Here is a 20,504-nt window from a genome sequence, read left to right on the forward strand (position 1 = left end):
AATAACTAGACAAATAGAAAGGAGCGCCCCAGTTGGCTAGACCGACCCGCCCCGCCACTTCACGGCAACTGCTCCAGATCCTGCTTGCGCCTGCCAAACACCAAGTATCACGACTTTTTTTTTACGTGTGTCCTCGGCTTTAGGTGCCTGCAGAACGCCAAAAACTTGGGCCCCCACACAACACATCCTGGAGGAAAAAAAGGCGTCCCCTTCTCCTTCATTGTCGTCGCCTCTTCTCCGCCAACCTCGACCTCGACCTCGAGTCGCTCCCTTCGAGAACACTTCTTCGAGAACCCCCTCGAGAACTGGCCACTCCTAAGCCAAGCTTTGAGACTTCCAGGGCCGCGAACCCTCTTTGTCCGTGCTTCTTTGGCTTCGGTGCTCGTTCGAACGTGCCTATTCTATTTTCCTCTCAGCTTCGCCAGCGAAACAAACTGCGCAGCTTTTTGCTTTTCTTCTTTTTTTTTTTTTTTTTTTTTTTTTTTCCCTGTAGGGAACGACGCTCATTATCACGTGTGGCGGGTATGGACTGGACTGGACCTTTTTACATCCATCCGTCTTTACTCGATCAGTCCTATTTCTCCGATCTTTTGTTTCTTCATAGTTAACTACTAGCTTCATGGAATCTTAGCCTTGCGCCTCTTGCGCCTTTCCTCTTCGATCGCTTCCCGTCTACCGCCTTATTTTTTTCTTTGCGCCCTTATTTGCTGTTAGTTTGTCGATCCTGGGCTGTTCGTGTCCGTTTTCCCTCCTCTTCTCCTTGCAGCCTGTATTCCAGAACGCTCGAGTGTCTCGCCACCCTTTGAGTGTTGAACCCCCAAGGTCAATAATTGTCAGATTGCTGCAATTGTTGCTCCCCAACAAACTCGACAAACCAGACACCACAGCCACTCCGCACCACTCGCCGGAGTTTCCCAGGCCCAGCGCCCGAATCAACCTGTCGCACAACTGTTTTCTTGCTATCAAGTTTGCCCCAACACAGCCTTTCTTTCTCCCGCCCCCTTCAGGCTGCGGACTGCCCATCATGGCTACGCAAATGGAAGTGGCCTACCAGGCCCCTCCGTCTCCTACTCTCACGAATCCCGACATGATTTTGCCAGACATGGACTACGACCAATCCACCTCCAACGACCGATCGGATGCGCTCATGGCTTGGAAAAATGCGCAAGTGGGCGACATGCCGTTTGCTTTGCCGGAAAGCCAATACTTCAACTTGGGAATCAATGTCGGTAGCGGCATATCACCAGCGACGCCCATCATCTATGGCAATGGCACCATGCTGTCCGATATTGGCGAGGTCACAGAAGTCGAGAGTACCGTGGGGCGCTCATCGCCCCCCGCGTCCCCTATAGTCACTCCCCGAATGACGAGCAGAGCAGCACTTCGAGCCGGGGCCTTGGATGCTGTTGTCAACAGCGCCGCCTATCAAAGCATCAAGGCCAAGGCCCGCTTGGCGCATGAGCGCCGGAACAGCAGCGACTCAACCAGCACAATCACTACAAACGAACACCACGGCCTTTTTGAGGACTTTGACGACTCAATAAGTGTTGGCGACAGCAACTTTCAAGGCGACGACGAGGAAAGTGTCGCAGAGTCTTATTCTGCCGACCCCATGTTGCGAAACGTGCTCCTGGCCACTGGAAGGAGAAATCTGACGGTCGACCCTAATGATGAAGACCGTCTCTCGACCATTTCTATAGGCCGGCGCGCGGAAGAAATTTTGGCCAATGCCAAACGACGGTTGACAGTGAGTATTGACGTTCAAATGACAACCTTGTTCATTGCCTGATTACAACTAACAATTCCTGCGCGCCTAGAGCATGGAGGGCAACCTTAACCGAGCTCGCAGCTCGTTGTACGTCGGGACCGAGACGCCTGTGGACTCCGAGGGGTCAGTAACACCGTCACCACCACTAAAAATGAGCCACGCCATCGACCCAATGTCTCCCCCGGTAGATTACAACGGACATTCACGAATCGACAGCGACCAGGCTTCCATCGACACCACCAATACACACACGCGCCGCTCGGCGAGCGCATTTGGCGCTGCTGGTGGCTACCGCCATATTGTCAATCGACGAAACTCGAACGATACTCTACACAGAATCACACCAAAACGCGACAGCTCGGAAAGCTTCCAAGGAGTTCCGATGGATGATACCATGAGCATCGGTTCCCGGCGAAACAGTGGCCAAGCAGATGGATTGCTTTCTCCTACCCATTTCCAGTTTCCTGACCGGGGCCTTTCTCGTTCAACATCTGCCATGCAAGTATTAGACATCAAAGACCAAGTCAAGGATCTCAAAGGCAAGGTTTCCGCCCTACGAGAACAAGCACGGGCCGATAGCTTGAAGCGACAAAGCCTACAGAGTCTACGTACCCCTAGTCCATTCACGTACGCTGTAGTCGACCAATGGTATGCAGAGCCCAAGACAACATCCGGAACTGAAAAATCAGAGGGCATTGTTCAGGACGAAACCACAATTCAAACAGGAGACGAGAACCATTCAAACGAGCCCCAGACACCTGCTGGAACTAGTTCGCAAAATCACGCTTGGTCAGGTGAAGTCTTGATTTCCAGTGACGAAGAAATGTCGCCTGTTGAGCTTGAGCATGGCAGTATATGCGGCAATGATGTGAACGATGCGGATTCAACAACCAGCAGCAAATATGAGGATGCCGAGCGTTCTATGACACCTGTCAATCGAAGCGTTACTCCTCCTGGTGGACCAGACTCGCACATGTTTCAGGAAATCATCAAGCACCGCCTCCAAAACGAAATAGACGATGACATGCGGACCGAGGATGGTTATGAAGATGCTACTGCCATCACCGACTACGACAGTGATAGCGGCGACTCCATGTACCACGACGCACCGCTCCCCCTTTCTCACGAAGACCGCGAGGACGCGTTTGACTACGAGCACTTCTTCCTCCACAGTGCTATGGGCACCATCAGACAGCAGCGCTTGGAGAGAGAACGACGTGGAAGCTTTAGCTCAGAGGATTCTGTTGAAACGACTCGGGGGCCCATGCATACTCAGACCATCAACAGACGCAATAGCGCGGATTCTATTTCCACCATGGCTTCCTTTGAAACTGCCGATGAGGGCCGCCACAGCCGACTCACTCGCAATAATAGCAGCGATAGTGCCTCTGGCAGCGGAGGTGGTAGTGGGATCGCGGGTGCGCCACGGAGTAATAGTACTTCTGCCAAAAACAGGCCTGGTCATGCATCCCACATGAGTCTTGACACATTCGTTTCTGCACAAGAGGCTCATGATCGCTCATCGCCTACCAAAACTCGGCGTGGCGTGAGCTCATTCCGTACCAATGCTGGTAGCGACATACCACGGTCTGTGTCTGCCATGTCTTCTTCGAATCCGGCTCTACGCGGCCCAATGATCCGCCGACCTGTCAGCACGTCGACCTTTCGCCACCGCCCATCGACGTCCTCCTTTGACTCTACTGGGACAAACAGATCTTTTCCTCTCGTTAGCAAGAAGCGCCTGTCACTCACGTTGCCTTCTGCCACGAGTAATCGTGGCCCATATGCAGGCATCCCGACTCCCGGAGATTCACCCAACACTGAGGGGGAAGAAGACAGAGACGACCTGAGCGATATCCGCGAACAACTTACGAGTGATGCCACCTCTACTGCTGCCAGGCAAGGTCTGCCTGGTCAGAATGGCACATACACTCCTCCCCGCATCAACGACTCTCAAATGAGCACCACTGCCTCCATGGCCATGCTCCAACGCGATGACCAGATGCTGGTTGAGCAGCTTGTCGCTAGTCTGGGTCAATGTGTACTGAAGTTGAGCGAGGTTGACCGCACGTCAACCGACAGTCGCGTGCTCAGACAGCGGATGGCTGCGGCTCGGCGCTTGCTCGAAGGCCTTGATGAGCCCCATGCTTCGTGGGAACCGACTTCACTGGTCTAACGCGTATAATTTTAACAGGTATAGGGTTTTCTACCAAGACCTGCCGCTTGCTGTACGCAGATTTCAAAACCTCACTCCCTGTTTTATGATGCCTCAATACTCTGGCTATGTTCACGTTGTTCACGCCATACTATACACTGTTTTGTCCTTGGATTCCCCTTTTTAGATGCACTCAAAGCGCAGCCTTCATTTTCTTTGTTCCACAGCCCTGACACCGGATTCTCGTTTAGCCCTCCGCGTTAGTTTTTTCACTTCTTATTCATAGCTGCTTCTGGTCGCGTTTTTGTTATTTCGATACTCTCAAATCTATGGTTTATTTTCTCGTTCCGTGTTGGCTTCCCTTTTGATTCACCAAAAATACCTGCACTTGGCTCGCGATATCTTTGCGCCGCTGTCTTGCTTTAGCCGACGATGTTCTGCTTCCTCGGCGATATCATGTTTCTGTTCTTTTTAACTAGCTAGTTAGCTAGTTATTAGTAGGAAACATTATCTTGTTTTGCTTATGAGCATGCATCTCTTGACAAAATGATTTGAACATCATCACTATACACGATTTTGATTTTGTATTCAGATCAAGACACTTTCTCGGCTGTAGGGGATATTAAATGAACATGAAAGAGATGTTTGCCTGAAAATGATAAAACTCGGAAGTAGAAGGTGGTGAAGAGTTTTCCTCCCATTGTAGTAGTTGCCGTGGACACAACGAGCGGTATATATGTCTTCTACCACAATACTCCTCTTTGCCCATCTTCCTTTTATTTTTTCCCTCCCAATACACTGCTACGATCTTCATCTTTTTGCATCTTCCACCAGCCGCCCACTCCTTGGCTAATAACACGGTGGTTACGCGTGATGCTCACTTCCGCCAGCCAGCAAAATGATGTTAAACGAATCCCATCGTCATATCTCCCTATCAACACTGAATCCCGCTCGTTTGAGACGGACTCGAAAGACAGACACAGGCCGCCTCCCTCTGTCTCCGTTGCCTTACACCCAGTCGCTGGTCCACATTTTACCGCCCTTGGCCGCTAACACGAACAGCCATCCGTCGGCCCCTGTCCGACTCACCACATCGTTGTCGCTTTCTTCACTGGAAAAATATCGCACTCTCCCTGAGAAGCAGAGCTCGCCACACCGGAATTTCTCTCTAAAGCTGCCTCCATGCTGCGACGGGAGCGTGAGGGGAGTCGCAGCGGTGGAGAGTGCGTCCCAGCCAACTGCCGGACATGTTTTGTTAAATCCGTGTTCCTCGAGACAACTGCCAGTCACCAACCCCTCATCCTCTTCAAGGTCAGAATCGAGGTCTACATCTGGTGCCAGCCGCACCGGGCCCTCCTGTGCAGACATTAGTGTAGGGGCAGTATCGGCGCCGCCAGATTTCGGCGGTCATTTATTTTGGTGGATTCCGGCTGACTGCCAAGACAACGGACCCCGGATGGACAGTGCCAGAAACATGTTCTGGGCTGGTAATGTCGAACAAACTCGCCCTGAACAGGCCGAGACAAAACATCCCCGGCTAAGCGAGTAGGACTTTAGGACGGGGCTGCCATTGTCACCATCGAAATCAACTCTGCCATTACCAGTTAAATTAGCACGGCACCCAGACATTCTTGGGGCGTTGACAACGCCATTTGAAGCGACAATTCCTCCTACTACCACAGAATTTGGTGGCATGCTTTCTAGTCTACCAGTGCTTCAGCGGCATGGAGAAATCAGGGGACAAACCCAAGGAAAACGCGGCGTTGACAGCAAGGGACCGGTGCTGAATGACGGAGGGGCGACCGAGGGATGCCATGCACTAAGACCATGCAAGGGAGACAGAGACGGCCAAGGGCAAACAACAAACATGGGCTCTAAAGAGTTTGGGTTTGAGTCTGTTGTGGCCTGTCGGCATAGCGACCGTGGCTGTCAAAATATGCCTCTGTCTGTACCTGACGTGAGAGGTGGAGCAGTAAGAAATGAGAATAATGCGAGGAGACTACAGGTCCGAAGTCTTGGAAGTGGCTGGTGCAACGAAGATTGGGGGAGTCCAACAACCAAATTTTGCCAGAGTTGGCTCCATTCTACATTGTTTAAAGAACCGGACATCTCTGCTCCGTCGGCCAACGAGTCTACACTGTCCGCGCGCTGCTCTTCTACAACTTTGATACCCTGCACAACAGAAACAAACTCCAATCAGACATTGACAACAAAAAGCAATATCACAAGTTTACCATCCATTGTTAAACAGAAAATTACCAAACCAAACGCAGACCCGCCACACTCATCGCGTCCATCTATCTCTGAGTTGTTTTTTAAGCCTTGTGATTCTTTTGCAGGTGCACATTCTTCGGCGAACAGCACCCATAGACTTACCGGCAACCACAAAATGCGTTCATCTTCTCACCGTTCGGTCGATCTCTCGACTTCTCTCCGCTGCATATGGGAAGAGGCAATGACTATCCCGCAGCGCACATCATCGGGCAAACAGCCCGGCGACCATCCGCCACGGCATCCACAGAGACCTCACCACCACAAGTCAAACTCATCGTTTTCGTTTTCTATGTCGCGCCGGCCAACCGCCAACTCGGGAAGATACCCACAACACCAACGTTCGACCAGCACTATGAGCCGCAGTATCACTATGGAATACCTACCCAGCCATGCACCTCCGCCTACACCACCTGGTCTTGAACCCATGCCCTGCCAAGTACGTGACAAGGCAGGCCAGTTCCATGTTGTCTCGGACAGCGCGATGTGGCGGAGCCACAGCCCAACTTACTTTGAGCTTCAACCTCATGTGGGTTGCGATTCGATGTTATCAGCCGACGACAAGAGCAGTGCGGAGGTGGTACAGAGCAGTGGACAAAGTCGTAGCGAGCGGTTTTCGTCGCGGTTGCGCAAGTGGCTTACGCTGCGCGGGCGCTCTCCCGTTGGGGTGAGCCCATAGTGGACTTTTGCGGGACATCAAGATGGAATGGTGATGGAGTTTTTTGTTTGAAAGTTGATTTTACATCACTCGGGATATTTGTGTGTTTATGGAGCTAAGATGGGCATGGCTTCCGTTTTGTAGTTGTTTGTACTGGAAATAAAAGCATAGTTATGTTTTTTCTGCTTGATAGAACTTGTTTTACCCCATTTGCCGCTTGCGGAAGAGAAGTTGTCGACGACGTCATTTGCAGGTTGAAGGCCTCTCTGACAAGTAGCAGGAAACTACAAAGGGATTTTGGGAGTTCCGCTAGTGGCAAAGGCGGCCGTTTCCACGCAAGAAAGGCCTGGCTTCCTGGGTGTGATCTACTGAAAAGAGTGAGCAAGGAGAGACAGTGAGACGGCGTCATGTGAATGTTGCAAGTCAAGCTGACGTTGAGATGTGGTTCAAGGAGCGCCTGATGTGATCCCTGCGGGACAGCGCGCTGAGCACAGGAGGCCAGAAGGAGAGAGGCGAGAACGACGACTTGGCAGCATGCGGAATACAAAATCTAGGCCTTTCGTTCGGTGTCCCTGATTTTTAAACTTGCGCTTTTACGTCTCCCTCTTGCAACAAGATCAAGCAGCTTCCCAAGTCTGTACTACGACACATATCACGATATACATCCACAGCACCTCTCCAGGCGAACTCACTTCAGGTCCTACTCCAAGATACAATTACCTTTGCGATTTTTCTTCGTCGGAAGGACAAAAGAAAAAAAAAAGACAGCAGAGCTAAGCATCACAGTGCACAATGCCACCGGGCTCGCACCACCGCCCGACGGAGTCGACGGACTCCGGCTTGGGCTTCGAAGCTGGCGACGACGCCGCGAACAGGGTAGCCAACGAACGCACGCGGCTGCTTCCGCCCACGGCGCGGGACGCAGCGCAAAGTGAAGCGCAGCCGCGATGGCTGTCGCCCGACGATCCGGCGGTAAGCGCAGGCCACCCCCCCCTCCTTCCCGACCCCCCCGTGGCTAGGCCCACTCATTCGGACGCGCGTGTTCCGTGTGCTAACCAACCAAACGAGCGTCTCCTGCAGGTCACGCCGTATAACCTCTGGAGTGTGCGGATTCTGCGGCTCTTGACAATGACGGTAGCGGCGGTCACGAGCGTGTGGTTCTTTGTGCTGCTGGTTTCCATGTTTGCGACGCCGCCGGCCATGAACGTGCGCGGCTCCGTGTTTTATTCGCTCTTCTACACCATCCTGTCGCTGGTCATGCTGACGACGGTGCTCCTTTTTTTCGATGCGCCGGCAAAGTCGTCGCGCATCTTGTCGGTCGTGATTGCGGTGGTGCTGGTGCTGGATACCGTGTTGGTTCTGGCAGTGGAAAAGACCAGGATCGAAGAGGGCTGGGTTGGCGTTGCGAGCGCGTTGTGTAAGTTTCTCTTGTTGGTTTTTTCTAGTGCGTTTATGTGCGTGGCTAACAGTTTTCTTGCGCCAGGGGCCCTTCTGGTCAGTCTCTGGATCATCCTCGTGGACATTACGGTGAAATGGGGCAAGGCCGAAGAGGAAGAGCGGCTTACCGGCCGCGCGGAAAACCGGCGCACGGCGCTTGAGTGGCTGCAGGTTGTGCTCTCCAACATCACTCTCACTTGCGTTCTCGTCGTCCTGGTATCCGGCACGCTGAATCTGGTTCTGCAATCGTTTGACGCTGCGCTCGGCCCGCCTGGCAAGCAAGTGTGGGTTGACGGCGGCAAGTACCGCATTCACGTGTACTGTGCCGACTCGACCACCTTAGGCCCCGACTATCCAGCATCAGGCCCGTCATTGTGGGCTCCGCCCAGTACGCTCAGCATTCGGAAACATCGCCCAGCAGAACAGCCAACTCTGCTCATCATCGGCGGTGAAAAGACAGCCGAGGACGGCATGTGGCAGGTCGCCCAGCACGCGCTGCACAACGGGTCCATCGACCGGTACTGCCTCATTGATCGGCCTGGATACGCGTGGAGCGATGCCGCGCCGTCTCCGCTCTCAGCCTCCATGGCCGTCGCATCTATGATGGAAGCGCTGTCACTCGCCGGCGAACACGGACCGTGGGTCGTTGCGGGCGCCGGCACCGGCAGCCTATACGCGCGCATATTTGCGCAGCAGCAGGGCCACGAGACCGTCAAGGGCCTGCTCCTCATTGACGCCGTGCACGAACAGCAGCTCTCGCAGCTGGGCAGCGCCGGACGTGGGTTCGGCCTGTTTCTGCGCGGGCTCATGTCGCCGCTGGGCGTGGTGCGCGTGCCGGGGGCGGTGATGCGCGGGCGCACGCGGGCAGACCGCGTCTGGGGCCGGACGGCAGGGCAGAGTGGCAAGACGGCCTTTGCAATGCTGCAGGAAAACGTGGTTGCGCGCACGCTGACGCAGCGCGAGGTGCTGGCTACGCGCGCGCTGCTGCGCGAGTGGGACATGCGGCTCGGCGTGGTCTCGTCGGGAGAAATGGTCCGCCGTGAGCCGCGGTGGGAGACGTGGCAGCGCGATCTGGCGACGCTCACGCGGAACCTCGTCGGTTGGGAGACGGTCAAGGGCGCCCCGCATGAGGTGTGGAGGACTGAGAAGGGCCGTTGGGCTTTGGAGGACATGATGCGTAGGATGGTGCGGGACTGAGGTGAGGGGCAGGTTGTGCCGGCGTTGGGTTAAGACAAGGGTGTTGGACATCTGCAGTGCGGTGTGATGGTGATGAGAAACTACAAAGATGCATACATAGTGTTCATGTCAGCAAGTTGAGTGTATGATTTCTCGTTCGGTCTTCCTTTTGGTCCGCTTGGACTAGTTACAAGATGTATCAGAAACAGGCACAGCACGGGGTTGGCCACCACAATCCCAAGCCACGGGAAACTCTTGAATGGCTGGGTATTGAAACTCCTGCGGAGCAGACCGACCGCCACAACAGCGCGCCAAACGACTGGTGGCTAAAGAAAATTCTTCTCTGACCTATGCTCGCGGTGATTTAAAGAGTTCCGGAGTCCAGTGGTCCTCCAGACCGGTGGCATACAACGGGGTTTTCACGGACGCGGCAGAAGAATCGAAAAGGAAGACAAGAGGATCGAAGGAGCACTAAGCCGGAGGGCCAGTGGAGCGGAGGATCGGTGGAATTGAGGAGCGGGCTGGGCACACGAAGGAGTGTGGTGCACAGGGTGGCTTCTGCTTGATATGTGAGGCAAGCGAGGGACCATCTCATATCGGGGTCAACTTGTTTTCCAGACACCGGTAGTTAACTATATTGATTTCTTTTTTTTTCTCTCTTCTTCCTTGGTTCGGGCTGGAATGAAAAACACATGCTGTTGCATCTGACTTTGCCATTTTGACTGGGGGGTCTGGTGGATTCCCGGTGAAGGGGGCACTGCACAGCATTGTTTATATCAACAACAACCGAATGGGCATAGCTTAAGTCCGCAGGTGTGCGTCACCAAAGGAGATCTTGACCGGAGTTGAGAGGCATGCTTGCACGTAATACTTTTTTGGCCCAGAAACAAAGACCAACAGGCACCAATTTCCACACCCAAAGCTTCACGGGAGGCTGATACAAGAGCAAAGGCAGGGAACTCTGCCCAAGCCAGTCAGCCAAGCAGCACATGTGGCGAACTGAGCCTCTGTGATAGTCATCCCGTTGTTGTCTCTTGGCCACTCGAAGCACAGAAGTATACGTGCGTCACCAGGAGCCCAAGTGTCTGTATGTACATACATATTTTTAAATAGCAATATCAATATCGATCCGCGCCAGGTTGTCTAGACGCACAACAAAGGCTTGGCTTCGTTTGGCCTTTGGGCTTAGGTCCCGTAGAGGCTATTGCTTGAGTCCATATACATACATAGCTTGGGCCAGTTCATGAGATGACTCATGGTATGTATACGTCTATCGGTATCCTCCTCTCTCATGGTCTTGCCAACCACACACAGGAAAGACAAGACTACAAAGAGGAACTAGAGCTAACTTAACCACGTGAATCTTAGTACAAGCAGAGCATCATGCAAAAGGAGACAAGCGACCAACCTTGATTCTTGATGCTGATGTGCAACTAGCATGGGAACTTTGCAGCCGCAGGAGAAAAAGAAGAAAAGAATAAAGGAAAGGGGCTGCAAGGGAAGGGCCATGACTATCCGAAGGGCGTGTACATATGTATGTATGTACATACGAACTTACATGGTTGGTTATCTCCTTACACATAGAACTTGTCCATCTCCATGTCTATGTTATGTTGAGTTTCTATGTACTTGGATAGAGCCTCCAGGCCACTGTTTACTATTGGTGTTTTCCCGTAGGAAAGCCGAGATGATGCCCGACGGTGCTATTGCCCTACCGCATCCGTATCAAACAAGCTGCCCCCAAATGAGAGCTGTATGTACATGCCTCTATATGTTGCCATGTCACTGCGTGATTATATGGTCCTGCACTTGTTCCTATAGGCGTGTGTCACACTACGGCTAAATCCACTTGGCCAGTTTCAGAAGCGGAGACTTGCTCGCCGTTATCTACATAACTACGACAAAAAACCCAACAGGTACCCTGCGGCTTGTGGCCGGACTCCGGTTGTTCTGGAAGCGCAAAGATTTACTAGAAGCCCAGATTCAAGTACGTCACGGATACTGGTAGTTGTAGATGTGAAGATCGTGGAGAGGGATTTCCTAGCACGCTGGACTGTACAATGGACTATTATGACGTTCGGCAATGATGTCAGGAAAGCAGAGATGGTGAGATATAAAACAACCTTTAATATAACAGCAGCACCGACTCGGAGCGGGATGTTCATAGCCTCATTCGACAATTCATAGCCCAGATTCGGAGTGGTAAACAACAATTGTCCGGGATTAGAGATCATCACCATCACCAGTAAGCATCTACGTACACATGTGTGTACATACACAAGTTCATGCGACACATGCACACGTCAAAACTTAATCATCCAGCAAAAAACACAAAGCCTAAACGTTAAATTCCAAAGCCATCAAACCCCCATGAAGCGCCAGGAGATGGTGGCCAGCCATAAATTACAAAACACGGCGAAGGCATATTTACTCTTTTGTTACCGGAGGCTTAATTTTCAATAAGGGAGACGCCAGAAGCATAGAAGCCCATGTGTTTGGTGATCTGACAAATCGAACATCGGATCAAAGTGGGAAGAAAGAAAGAAGGAAAATACAAAACAAAAGTCAAAAGTGACAAGTCAAGGGAGTGTCTGCATCATACCACGCACCACATATTTCGGGTGTGTGGGAGAGGTCTGGCCAGGGAGAATGTTATCCTCGTATGGTATCTACAGGGGATGAGGCTTCTAAACGGCTATGCTTATGCTTATGTGTGTGTATGTACAGGCCCATTGCCCTGTAGCTCTGCAAGTGGACAGGCCGTGAAAGCCTGTCAAATGCCCCCAAGTCTGCTGCTCTTCAGGGCCCTCAGATCCCTAGACAACCCCCAGGTCGGAAATTTATTGTCGTTCCTCACTCGTGTCTTGTTGTGCGTGCAGGATGCGGGAGGCACATGCCCCTGTCAATTTTATTGGTTTTATAGCAGTTTATTGAGCAAATAGCTGACAGGGCTAGACTAGCTTTTATGATCCTTATTCCTCTTCGGGGTCTTGAATTGACGCTTTTTTCCGGGGCATCGGGTGGCTATAAGAGCCCGACGCGCCATCAAAGCTTCGGGCCCTATGAACAGCCCGAGCGACCAAAGCTAAAAAAATCCCTTTTAGTGGTTTGTACGTTTGAGTGTGTGTGTTTCTGTTCTCAATAGTGAAGCCATGGGAAAACGCTTACCAAGAAATCAGGGGGGATGGCCCAGCTATTTATTTACACAACGTGAGAGGTGGGTGGCACACGGATACCGAGAGTCAAGGCCAGAGCCAAGCCGGTTGCTGACTGCGTGCACACGTTGAAAGAGAAAAGCTTTGATGTTCAAGTGGAGGCTTTGATGTTGATCTGGAGGCTTTGTTGTTTACCACTGGGCAGATGTTGGTCGAGTGTGCCTGTACAACTCGGGCTGTGCAACCCGGCCTGTCTGTAGTTAAACCCTAGGGTTGGATGGATGCCAGGGCAAATAAGCTTGTTTGAGGCACAAAGGAAACATTGACGAACAAGAAGGTCAAAGAAACCGCGCCATAATAATTCCATGTGTCAAACAATCAGCAACAAAAACAGTTTCCCGGAAGAAAGAAAAGCGACCAGGATTCTCCTGTTTTGCAAATCCCGCTGAGGGCGTGCATGAACATGGCCAGCTGTTGGTATGTGTTAGGGTTGTTTGTTGTCTCAGGGTTTACTCGGGGGGGGGGGGGGGGGGGGGCCCACCATAGGGACCAACCGCCAAAATGCAAAATAAACGTGAACAATCGACATCGTGCGTGCATGCACCGAACCTTAAACCAGTCGAGCACAAGCAGAGAAAAAGAGTCGTGTCACTGGGGCATGGGACAAAAAAGGCCGATGCAGAGGTTGGATCTCCGACGTCTTGTTTGATAAGCCAGTTGGGGCCAACAGAATCTGGCCGGAATCGTCATCACAATGCAAAGCGCGACTCGACTCGTGGGCCGTCGTCCAGAAGAAGGGGAGGTACGACAGACAGTGTGGCCTAGTTGGTGCTTGTGAGACCACTGACACCAATTCCAAGCTTTGCAGGGGTCCCGCTAGCTTCGGCCGAACTTAAGACTGCGAGCATGCCACAGGTCGCAAGGCGCAAGCCTGCATGGCATACCAAGACCATGCCAGCACCACGCAGATTACTCAGTCGCTTGCGCAGAAGCAGAACAAAGCCTCCTTATCTTGTCCCCTTTCGGTATTTTGTTCGTCTTTTCTTCCGCCCTTGATACCGTCACGCCTTGGCAGTACCGCTGGTCACACCCCCTGGCTTCTAGCCCGGCTGTAAATCCGCACCTAGGATCCTGACATCTGGAGAGCTTCCCTAGCCCTGGCCCTGGCCCTGGCTGCATCTGCGCATTTGATATTAGCCATTTACCATTAGCTATGAGCCATCTGGTCTAGCAAGCGTGAAGCTTCTATTGGAAGCGCAAGATGCCAAGTCTAAGCGTACCTGTCTTGACGACGTCTTGACACCCCCTTGTTCTCCCTTGCTGCTGTGATATGGATATGACCCCCGGCCGGCCTGGTGGCGTTCGTTGCTGCTGTTCCGAACCCGAACTTTCTCGGCTTCTCCAGAGCGTCTGTAACCCCGTCTGCCAGTGCTGATTGAGCCTAGTGGCGCGTCTTGGCGGCAGGGGAGGGGAGGGCCCTAGGTCCTGGCCGTGGTAGCGGCAAATCAGCGTCTATAAGCTTGTAACACCGTCGCCAAGAGGCATAAGCAGCGGCGACTGAGCCCCTGACCGGACTGGCGCCAGAAGGGTTGCCTAGGGGCTGTCTAGAAGGACTGTGAGAGGGCCCGCCTGGAGGAATGCTGCGGAGGGCCCTGTATTACAGAGACAGAGTGCGTGTTCTGTCGTTAATACGGAAGGTTAAAGCCGGAAAGTGGGAGCTGGTCGAGCGCGCTTTTGTCATTTTCTCTGTTTATCTTTTCTCCCCAGTCCAATTTATCGATGGTTTTATTGCTGTCACCCACGGTCTTTTGCCGCCTCGCTTAGAGACCACTTCCACACCCTTTACTTCTCACTGCTTTGGTCTCTTGTTGTTTACTGCCTCGATGCCAAGAATACGGCGCAGGTCCACTGGGGGATTCGTCTCCGTGTTGTCTTATTCTTCGACTATATCTACAAGTGCCTCGCCAGGCGGACTTTGCTGTTTCCAAATTCCTTCTCCATCGAGCCTTGCGAACACTTCTCTCGTGCTCTGTTCCTTGTTTTATGTTCTTCTTTTTCTTTTAACTACTTATTATTTATCCCCCTCCTCTCATTAATACTTCCCTCCCGCTCTTATCGTTAACATCCAAGCATCTGTGTCTGGTTCGCCGAGCACACAACATCAATCTCTTGTCTTTCTACCAGCTTATCGCCTTTACTGATATAATACACCGTTTACACTACTACGTCTAGGTCCGTCTACCTGGACCATTGCCTACTACCCCCATTCCACTGCTGACATCCCGCCAGATAATGAGTGACCCCGCCGCCAGCGGTGCGCCGCTCAGCAGCGATCAGACCGCCAACCTGACGCCGCCTGTCCAAACAGGCCGTCCGGCTTCTGCAAACTCAGAAAAGCGCATGTCCCAGCCCGATAGCGACACGGCTGGCGACAACGACTACGACTCCGAGATGGAGCGCCGCCACTCCATTGTCCAGGACCTCGCCCGTGCCTACACCAACCAGTCTCGGGGCGATGTCAGTGGTACTCCCTTTGCCGCCGGCGAGGACTCCCCCTTGAACCCCGCTTCCAAGAACTTCTCCGCTCGCGCCTGGGCCAAGTCCGTCGTTAGAGCTGTCCAGGAGGCCGGCAGCAGCTTCCGCACTTCGGGTGTTGCCTTCCAAAATGTCAATGTCTTCGGATATGGTGAGGCCACCGACTACCAAAAGTCTGTCGGCAACATCTGGCTTAGTCTGCCCGGCATGGCCCGCACGCTTGCTGGCGACAAGGGCCGCAGAATCGACATTCTGCGCGAGTTCAACGGCCACGTCGAGTCCGGCGAGATGGTCATTGTTCTTGGTCCGCCCGGTGCTGGTTGCACAACCTTCCTGAAGACACTTGCCGGTGAACACAACGGCATCAACATTGATCCCGCCTCGCAGTTCAACTACCAGGGTATTGATGCCGAGGAGATGCACACCGCCCACCGTGGTGAGGTCATCTACACTGCTGAAGTCGATGCTCATTTCCCCAACCTTACTGTCGGCGACACCCTCACCTTTGCTGCTCGTGCCCGCCAGCCGCGCGAGATTCCTGCCGGTCTCACTCGCAACGAATTCGCCCAGCACATGCGAGACGTCACCATGGCCATGTTCGGCATCTCGCACACTGTCAACACCCGTGTGGGTAACGAGTTCGTGCGTGGTGTGTCTGGTGGTGAGCGCAAGCGTGTCACCATTGCTGAGGCTTGCTTGTCTCAGGCCCCTCTTCAGTGCTGGGACAACTCTACCCGTGGTCTTGATTCTGCCAACGCCATCGAGTTCTGCAAGACCTTGCGTCTCCAGGCCGAGCTCTTCGGCTCTGCCGCTGCAGTCTCCATCTACCAGGCTCCCCAGGATGCCTACGACCTGTTCGACAAGGCCACCGTCCTCTACGAGGGTCGCCAAATTTACTTTGGTCCTGCCAAGGAGGCCAAGGCATACTTCGAGTCCCTGGGATTTGACTGCCCCGACCGCCAAACCGTTCCTGATTTCCTGACTTCCATGACTTCTCCCCAGGAGCGTGTCGTCCGAAAGGGCTGGGAGGGCCGCGCCCCCCGTACCCCCGATGAGTTCGCCACCGCCTGGAAGAACTCGGACCTTTTCAGACGTCTGCAGGGCGAGCTTTCTGCTTACAATCAGGCCCATCCCCTCAATGGCCCCGATGCTGAGGCTTTCCGTAACTCCAAGAAGTCCCAGCAGGCCAAGCACCAGCGCATCAAGTCGCCTTTCACTTTGTCCTTTGTCCAGCAGGTTCAGTTGACTCTGTGGCGTGCCTGGCGCCGTCTGATTGGTGATCCCAGTATCACTGTTGGTCAGCTCATTGCCAACTCGGTGATGGGTCTTATTGTTGCTTCCGTCTTCTACGATCTGGACGAGACTACTTCAAGTTTCTTCCAGCGTGGTGCCCTAATCTTCTTCGCCTGCCTCATGAACGCCTTCTCGTCTGCCCTGGAAATCCTCACGCTCTACGCCCAACGCCCCATCGTTGAAAAGCACTCCCGTTATGCCCTGTACCACCCGTCTGCCGAAGCTGTTGCGTCCATGTTGATGGATATGCCATACAAAATCCTCAACACCATCGTCTTCAACACTGTCCTGTACTTCATGACCAACCTGCGCAGGGATGCCGGTGCCTACTTCTTCTTCATCTTCATGTCGTTCCTGACGGTCATGGTCATGTCTATGATTTTCCGCACCATTGCTTCCGCTTCCCGTACACTGTCTCAGGCCATGGTGCCCGCCGCTATGCTCATTCTCGCTCTTGTCATCTTCACTGGTTTCGTTATCCCCATCGACTACATGCTGGGATGGTGCCGTTGGATTAACTATGTTGATCCCCTGGGCTACGCCTTCGAATCGTTCATGGTCAACGAGTTCCACAACCGCCAGTACCTTTGCGATGCGTTTGTCCCCAACAACATCTCTCTGTCCGAGTACAACGACATTGGTGACCTCAACCGCATCTGCACCACTGTCGGCTCGGTCACTGGCCAGGCCTTTGTTGATGGTGATCGTTACCTGAGCACTTCTTTTAAGTACGAGAACAGCCACAAGTGGCGCAACGTTGGTATCCTCTTCGCTTTCATTCTGTTCTTCTCCTTCACCTACATGGTTTGCGCCGAGCTTGTTTCTGAGCGTCGTTCCAAGGGTGAGGTTCTGGTCTTCCGCCGTGGTTACAAGCCTGCTGCTTTCAATGAGAAGGCCAAGGACGACCTGGAGAACATGGCCATTGGCCCCATGGCTACTCACGACCGTGCTTCCACCCGAGGTGGTGCCCCCAAGGGCGAGGTTGATGGATCAGTTTTCCACTGGGAGAATGTCTGCTACGATGTCCAGATCAAGGATGAGACTCGTCGTATCCTGGACCATGTCAACGGTTGGGTCAAGCCTGGGACTATGACTGCCCTCATGGGTGTCTCTGGTGCTGGTAAGACTACTCTGCTGGATTGCCTGGCTGACCGTATTAATGTTGGTGTCATCACTGGTGATATGCTTGTCGATGGCAAGCCTCGTGGTTCTTCCTTCCAGCGCAAGACCGGTTACGTTCAGCAGCAGGATCTTCACCTCGAGACCTCGACTGTTCGTGAGGCCCTCAACTTCTCTGCTCTTCTTCGTCAGCCCGCCCATGTTCCCCGCGCTGAGAAGCTCGCCTACGTCGACCAGGTTATTGCCATGCTGGATATGGAGGAGTACGCTGATGCCGTCGTTGGTGTTCCCGGCTCCGGTCTGAACGTCGAGCAGCGCAAGCGCCTATCCATTGGCGTCGAGCTGGCTGCCAAACCTCCCGTTTTGCTGTTCGTTGATGAGCCTACTTCTGGTCTAGACTCGCAGACTTCTTGGGCTATTCTGGACCTTCTGGAGAAGCTGACCAAGGCTGGCCAGGCTATTCTATGCACCATCCACCAGCCCTCTGCCATGCTGTTCCAGCGCTTCGACCGTCTGCTTTTCCTGCGCCGCGGTGGTCAGACCATTTACTTTGGTGAGGTTGGCAAGGAATCCAAGACTCTTACTTCGTACTTTGAGCGCAACGGTGCTAGCCCCTGCCCCCGCGAGGCCAACCCCGCTGAGTGGATGCTTGAGGTCATTGGTGCCGCCCCCGGTTCCCACACTGACATTGACTGGCACGAGACTTGGAAGTCCTCGGAGGAGGCTGACAAGGTTCGCGCTGAGCTCCAGCGTCTGCGCGCCAACGCCTCCCCCCACAACGATATTGACGAGGACGAGAACAAAGAGTTCTCTGCCCCCTTCTCCATCCAGTTCCAGCAGGTTCTTACTCGCGTCATGGCTCAGTACTGGCGTACTCCTTCTTACATCTACTCCAAGTTCATGCTTTGCGCCGGTGTCTCGCTCTTCATTGGTTTCGTCTTCTACGATGCGCCCAACAGTATCCAAGGTCTTCAGAACCAGATGTTCTCCATCTTCCAGTTGTTCACAGTCTTTGGTCAGCTAATGCAACAGACGTTACCATACTTCGTCATTCAGCGTGATCTGTACGAGGTGCGCGAGCGCCCCTCCAAGGTCTACAGCTGGAAGGTGTTTATGTTGTCCCAGATCATTGTCGAGCTGCCTTGGAACTCGCTGATGGCTGTTGTCATGTTCTTCTGCTGGTACTACCCCATTGGTCTTTACCGCAACGCTGAGCCCATGGACCAGGTCACCGAGCGTGGTGGTCTCATGTTCCTTTACATGCTTGTCTTCCTGCTGTTCACTTCGACTTTCTGCGACTTGGTCATTGCTGGTTTCCAGTCTGCTGAGGCAGGTGCTAACTTGGGTAACCTGCTGTTCATGATGTGCCTGATCTTCTGTGGTGTCCTGGCTTCGCCTGATGACTTCCCCGGGTTCTGGATCTTCATGTACCGTGTCTCGCCCTTCACCTACCTCTCTTCGGGTATGCTGTCGGTTGGTCTGGCCAACACTGAGGTTACCTGCGCCGACAACGAATACCTTAACTTTGCTCCCCCATCGGGCCAGACCTGCGCCGAGTACATGTCGGCCTGGATTGCCCAGGAGGGCGGCTACCTGCTCAACGGCTCAGCCACTGACGAGTGCTCGTTCTGCACCATCAGAGACACCAACATCTACCTCGACTCTGTCAATTCCAGCTACGGGGACCGCTGGAGAAACGTTGGCCTCATGTGTGTGTACATTGTCTTCAACGCCGCCGCGGCTCTGGCCATCTACTGGCTGGTTCGCGTGCCCAAGAAGCAGTCGCCCCTCGCCATGCTCTTTGGCAAGAAGAAGGCCGAGTAGAGGACAATTGTCTTCTTCATCGTTTCCTTTTTCTCTCTATTGCTGTTGTTTTTCTCTCGTTCGATGTGGTTTAGACAAAGATTGTGCCTGTTCGTCATGACATGAATCCTACCTTGCTTTTCTTTCCTGTTTATCATTTGGTTGATGCTTTTCTCTTTTCTTTTCTCTCGCCACTTATTTCTTTCTTTTCTATCTGGTTTCCATAGATTTACCTTGCTTGATGTCTTGGCTACTCGGCTTGTTTTACTTTCTTATTTTGGGGGTTTTATGTTTTGATCTCTCTGATACTGCAGAGTATTTATGATTCTTATTATTATTTTCTCCTCTCACTTCTCTTCGATACTGCAAGGCATGTGGCTATATTAATTAGGGCAATGTAGCATTCTTGCCATGGCGCTGTTAAATCACACACTTTTTCAACGGCAAACGTTTCCTATCTCCTTGGATGGTGATGTTTGTGCAAAGTAGAAGTCGTATAAGTGAGATTTGTGTGTTGTAGTTTCTTGTACTTAAGCCGTAACCAGTTACGACTAGACGCTTAGTTTTGAAGAAGTCACCTTGATGTCCTTGACTTGGAGAGAAGTACATACATATGTGTGTAAGTATTTGAATAAAAGAGATTTTTTGGGCTTATCACCAAGCCTTGTTTGGCACTAAGTTCATACACCATGAAAGCTCTGTGTATTTACGTATGTAGTTAGTTATTGGATATTGATCTCTGCTGGTTGATCTGCCTCTATCCACGCCTGTCGATAGCTTATGTCCAGGGTTACCGAGGGTTACACAAACCCCTGCTTCACCGATGCTCACCGCCCGCCTCACCGAAATCCCCAGAAGGCTCCAGTAACTTTTGCATCGACAAGCTTTTCCCAGCTGAAATTCTGCCAGGCTTTTTTCTGCCATACAGCCAATACGTACCGCCAGTGCCCAGCTAATAGGGGGAGGGGGGAACCCAAGTGCCCACATTTTACCACAGCGCGAAAGCTCCACTGATTCAGCAACAAGTTCTGAACACCTCCAAAGCCCACGTCCACGTTCACGTTAACGTTAATTCGCCCACCATCCCGCCACGCCACCGCGTAAAGCTATCGCGAGCCTTTATTTGTTTATTTT

The 20,504-nt window shown here is 52.8% G+C and overlaps 4 protein-coding genes across 4 annotated transcripts; all 4 read left to right on the plus strand.

Annotated features, from left to right (window-relative positions):
• Nucleotides 1-1,024: 1,024 nt before the first annotated feature.
• On the plus strand, nucleotides 1,025-3,944 carry BROUX77_001990 (uncharacterized protein; the record flags this gene model as incomplete). Its single annotated transcript, XM_073746480.1, has 2 exons — nucleotides 1,025-1,747; nucleotides 1,818-3,944. 2 exons carry the CDS (start codon nucleotides 1,025-1,027, stop codon nucleotides 3,942-3,944), a joined length of 2,850 nt encoding a protein of 949 aa, XP_073607072.1.
• Nucleotides 3,945-6,486: 2,542 nt separating this feature from the next.
• Nucleotides 6,487-6,873, plus strand: BROUX77_001991 (uncharacterized protein; the record flags this gene model as incomplete). Its single annotated transcript, XM_073746481.1, has 1 exon — nucleotides 6,487-6,873. The coding sequence occupies one exon, from the start codon at nucleotides 6,487-6,489 to the stop codon at nucleotides 6,871-6,873; it is 387 nt and encodes a 128-aa protein (XP_073607073.1).
• A 771-nt stretch (nucleotides 6,874-7,644) lies between these two features.
• BROUX77_001992 (uncharacterized protein) lies at nucleotides 7,645-9,486 on the plus strand (the record flags this gene model as incomplete). The annotated part of the gene is made up of 3 exons (XM_073746482.1): nucleotides 7,645-7,824; nucleotides 7,933-8,269; nucleotides 8,336-9,486. 3 exons carry the CDS (start codon nucleotides 7,645-7,647, stop codon nucleotides 9,484-9,486), a joined length of 1,668 nt encoding a protein of 555 aa, XP_073607074.1.
• Nucleotides 9,487-14,912: 5,426 nt separating this feature from the next.
• On the plus strand, nucleotides 14,913-19,391 carry BROUX77_001993 (uncharacterized protein; the record flags this gene model as incomplete). Its single annotated transcript, XM_073746483.1, has 1 exon — nucleotides 14,913-19,391. One exon carries the CDS (start codon nucleotides 14,913-14,915, stop codon nucleotides 19,389-19,391), a length of 4,479 nt encoding a protein of 1,492 aa, XP_073607075.1.
• Nucleotides 19,392-20,504: the final 1,113 nt, after the last annotated feature.

This window comes from Berkeleyomyces rouxiae (genome assembly GCF_048999995.1).
Source record: "Berkeleyomyces rouxiae strain 22BRR77 chromosome Unknown BrBRR77_ptg000002l, whole genome shotgun sequence".
NCBI lineage: Eukaryota > Fungi > Ascomycota > Sordariomycetes > Microascales > Ceratocystidaceae > Berkeleyomyces > Berkeleyomyces rouxiae.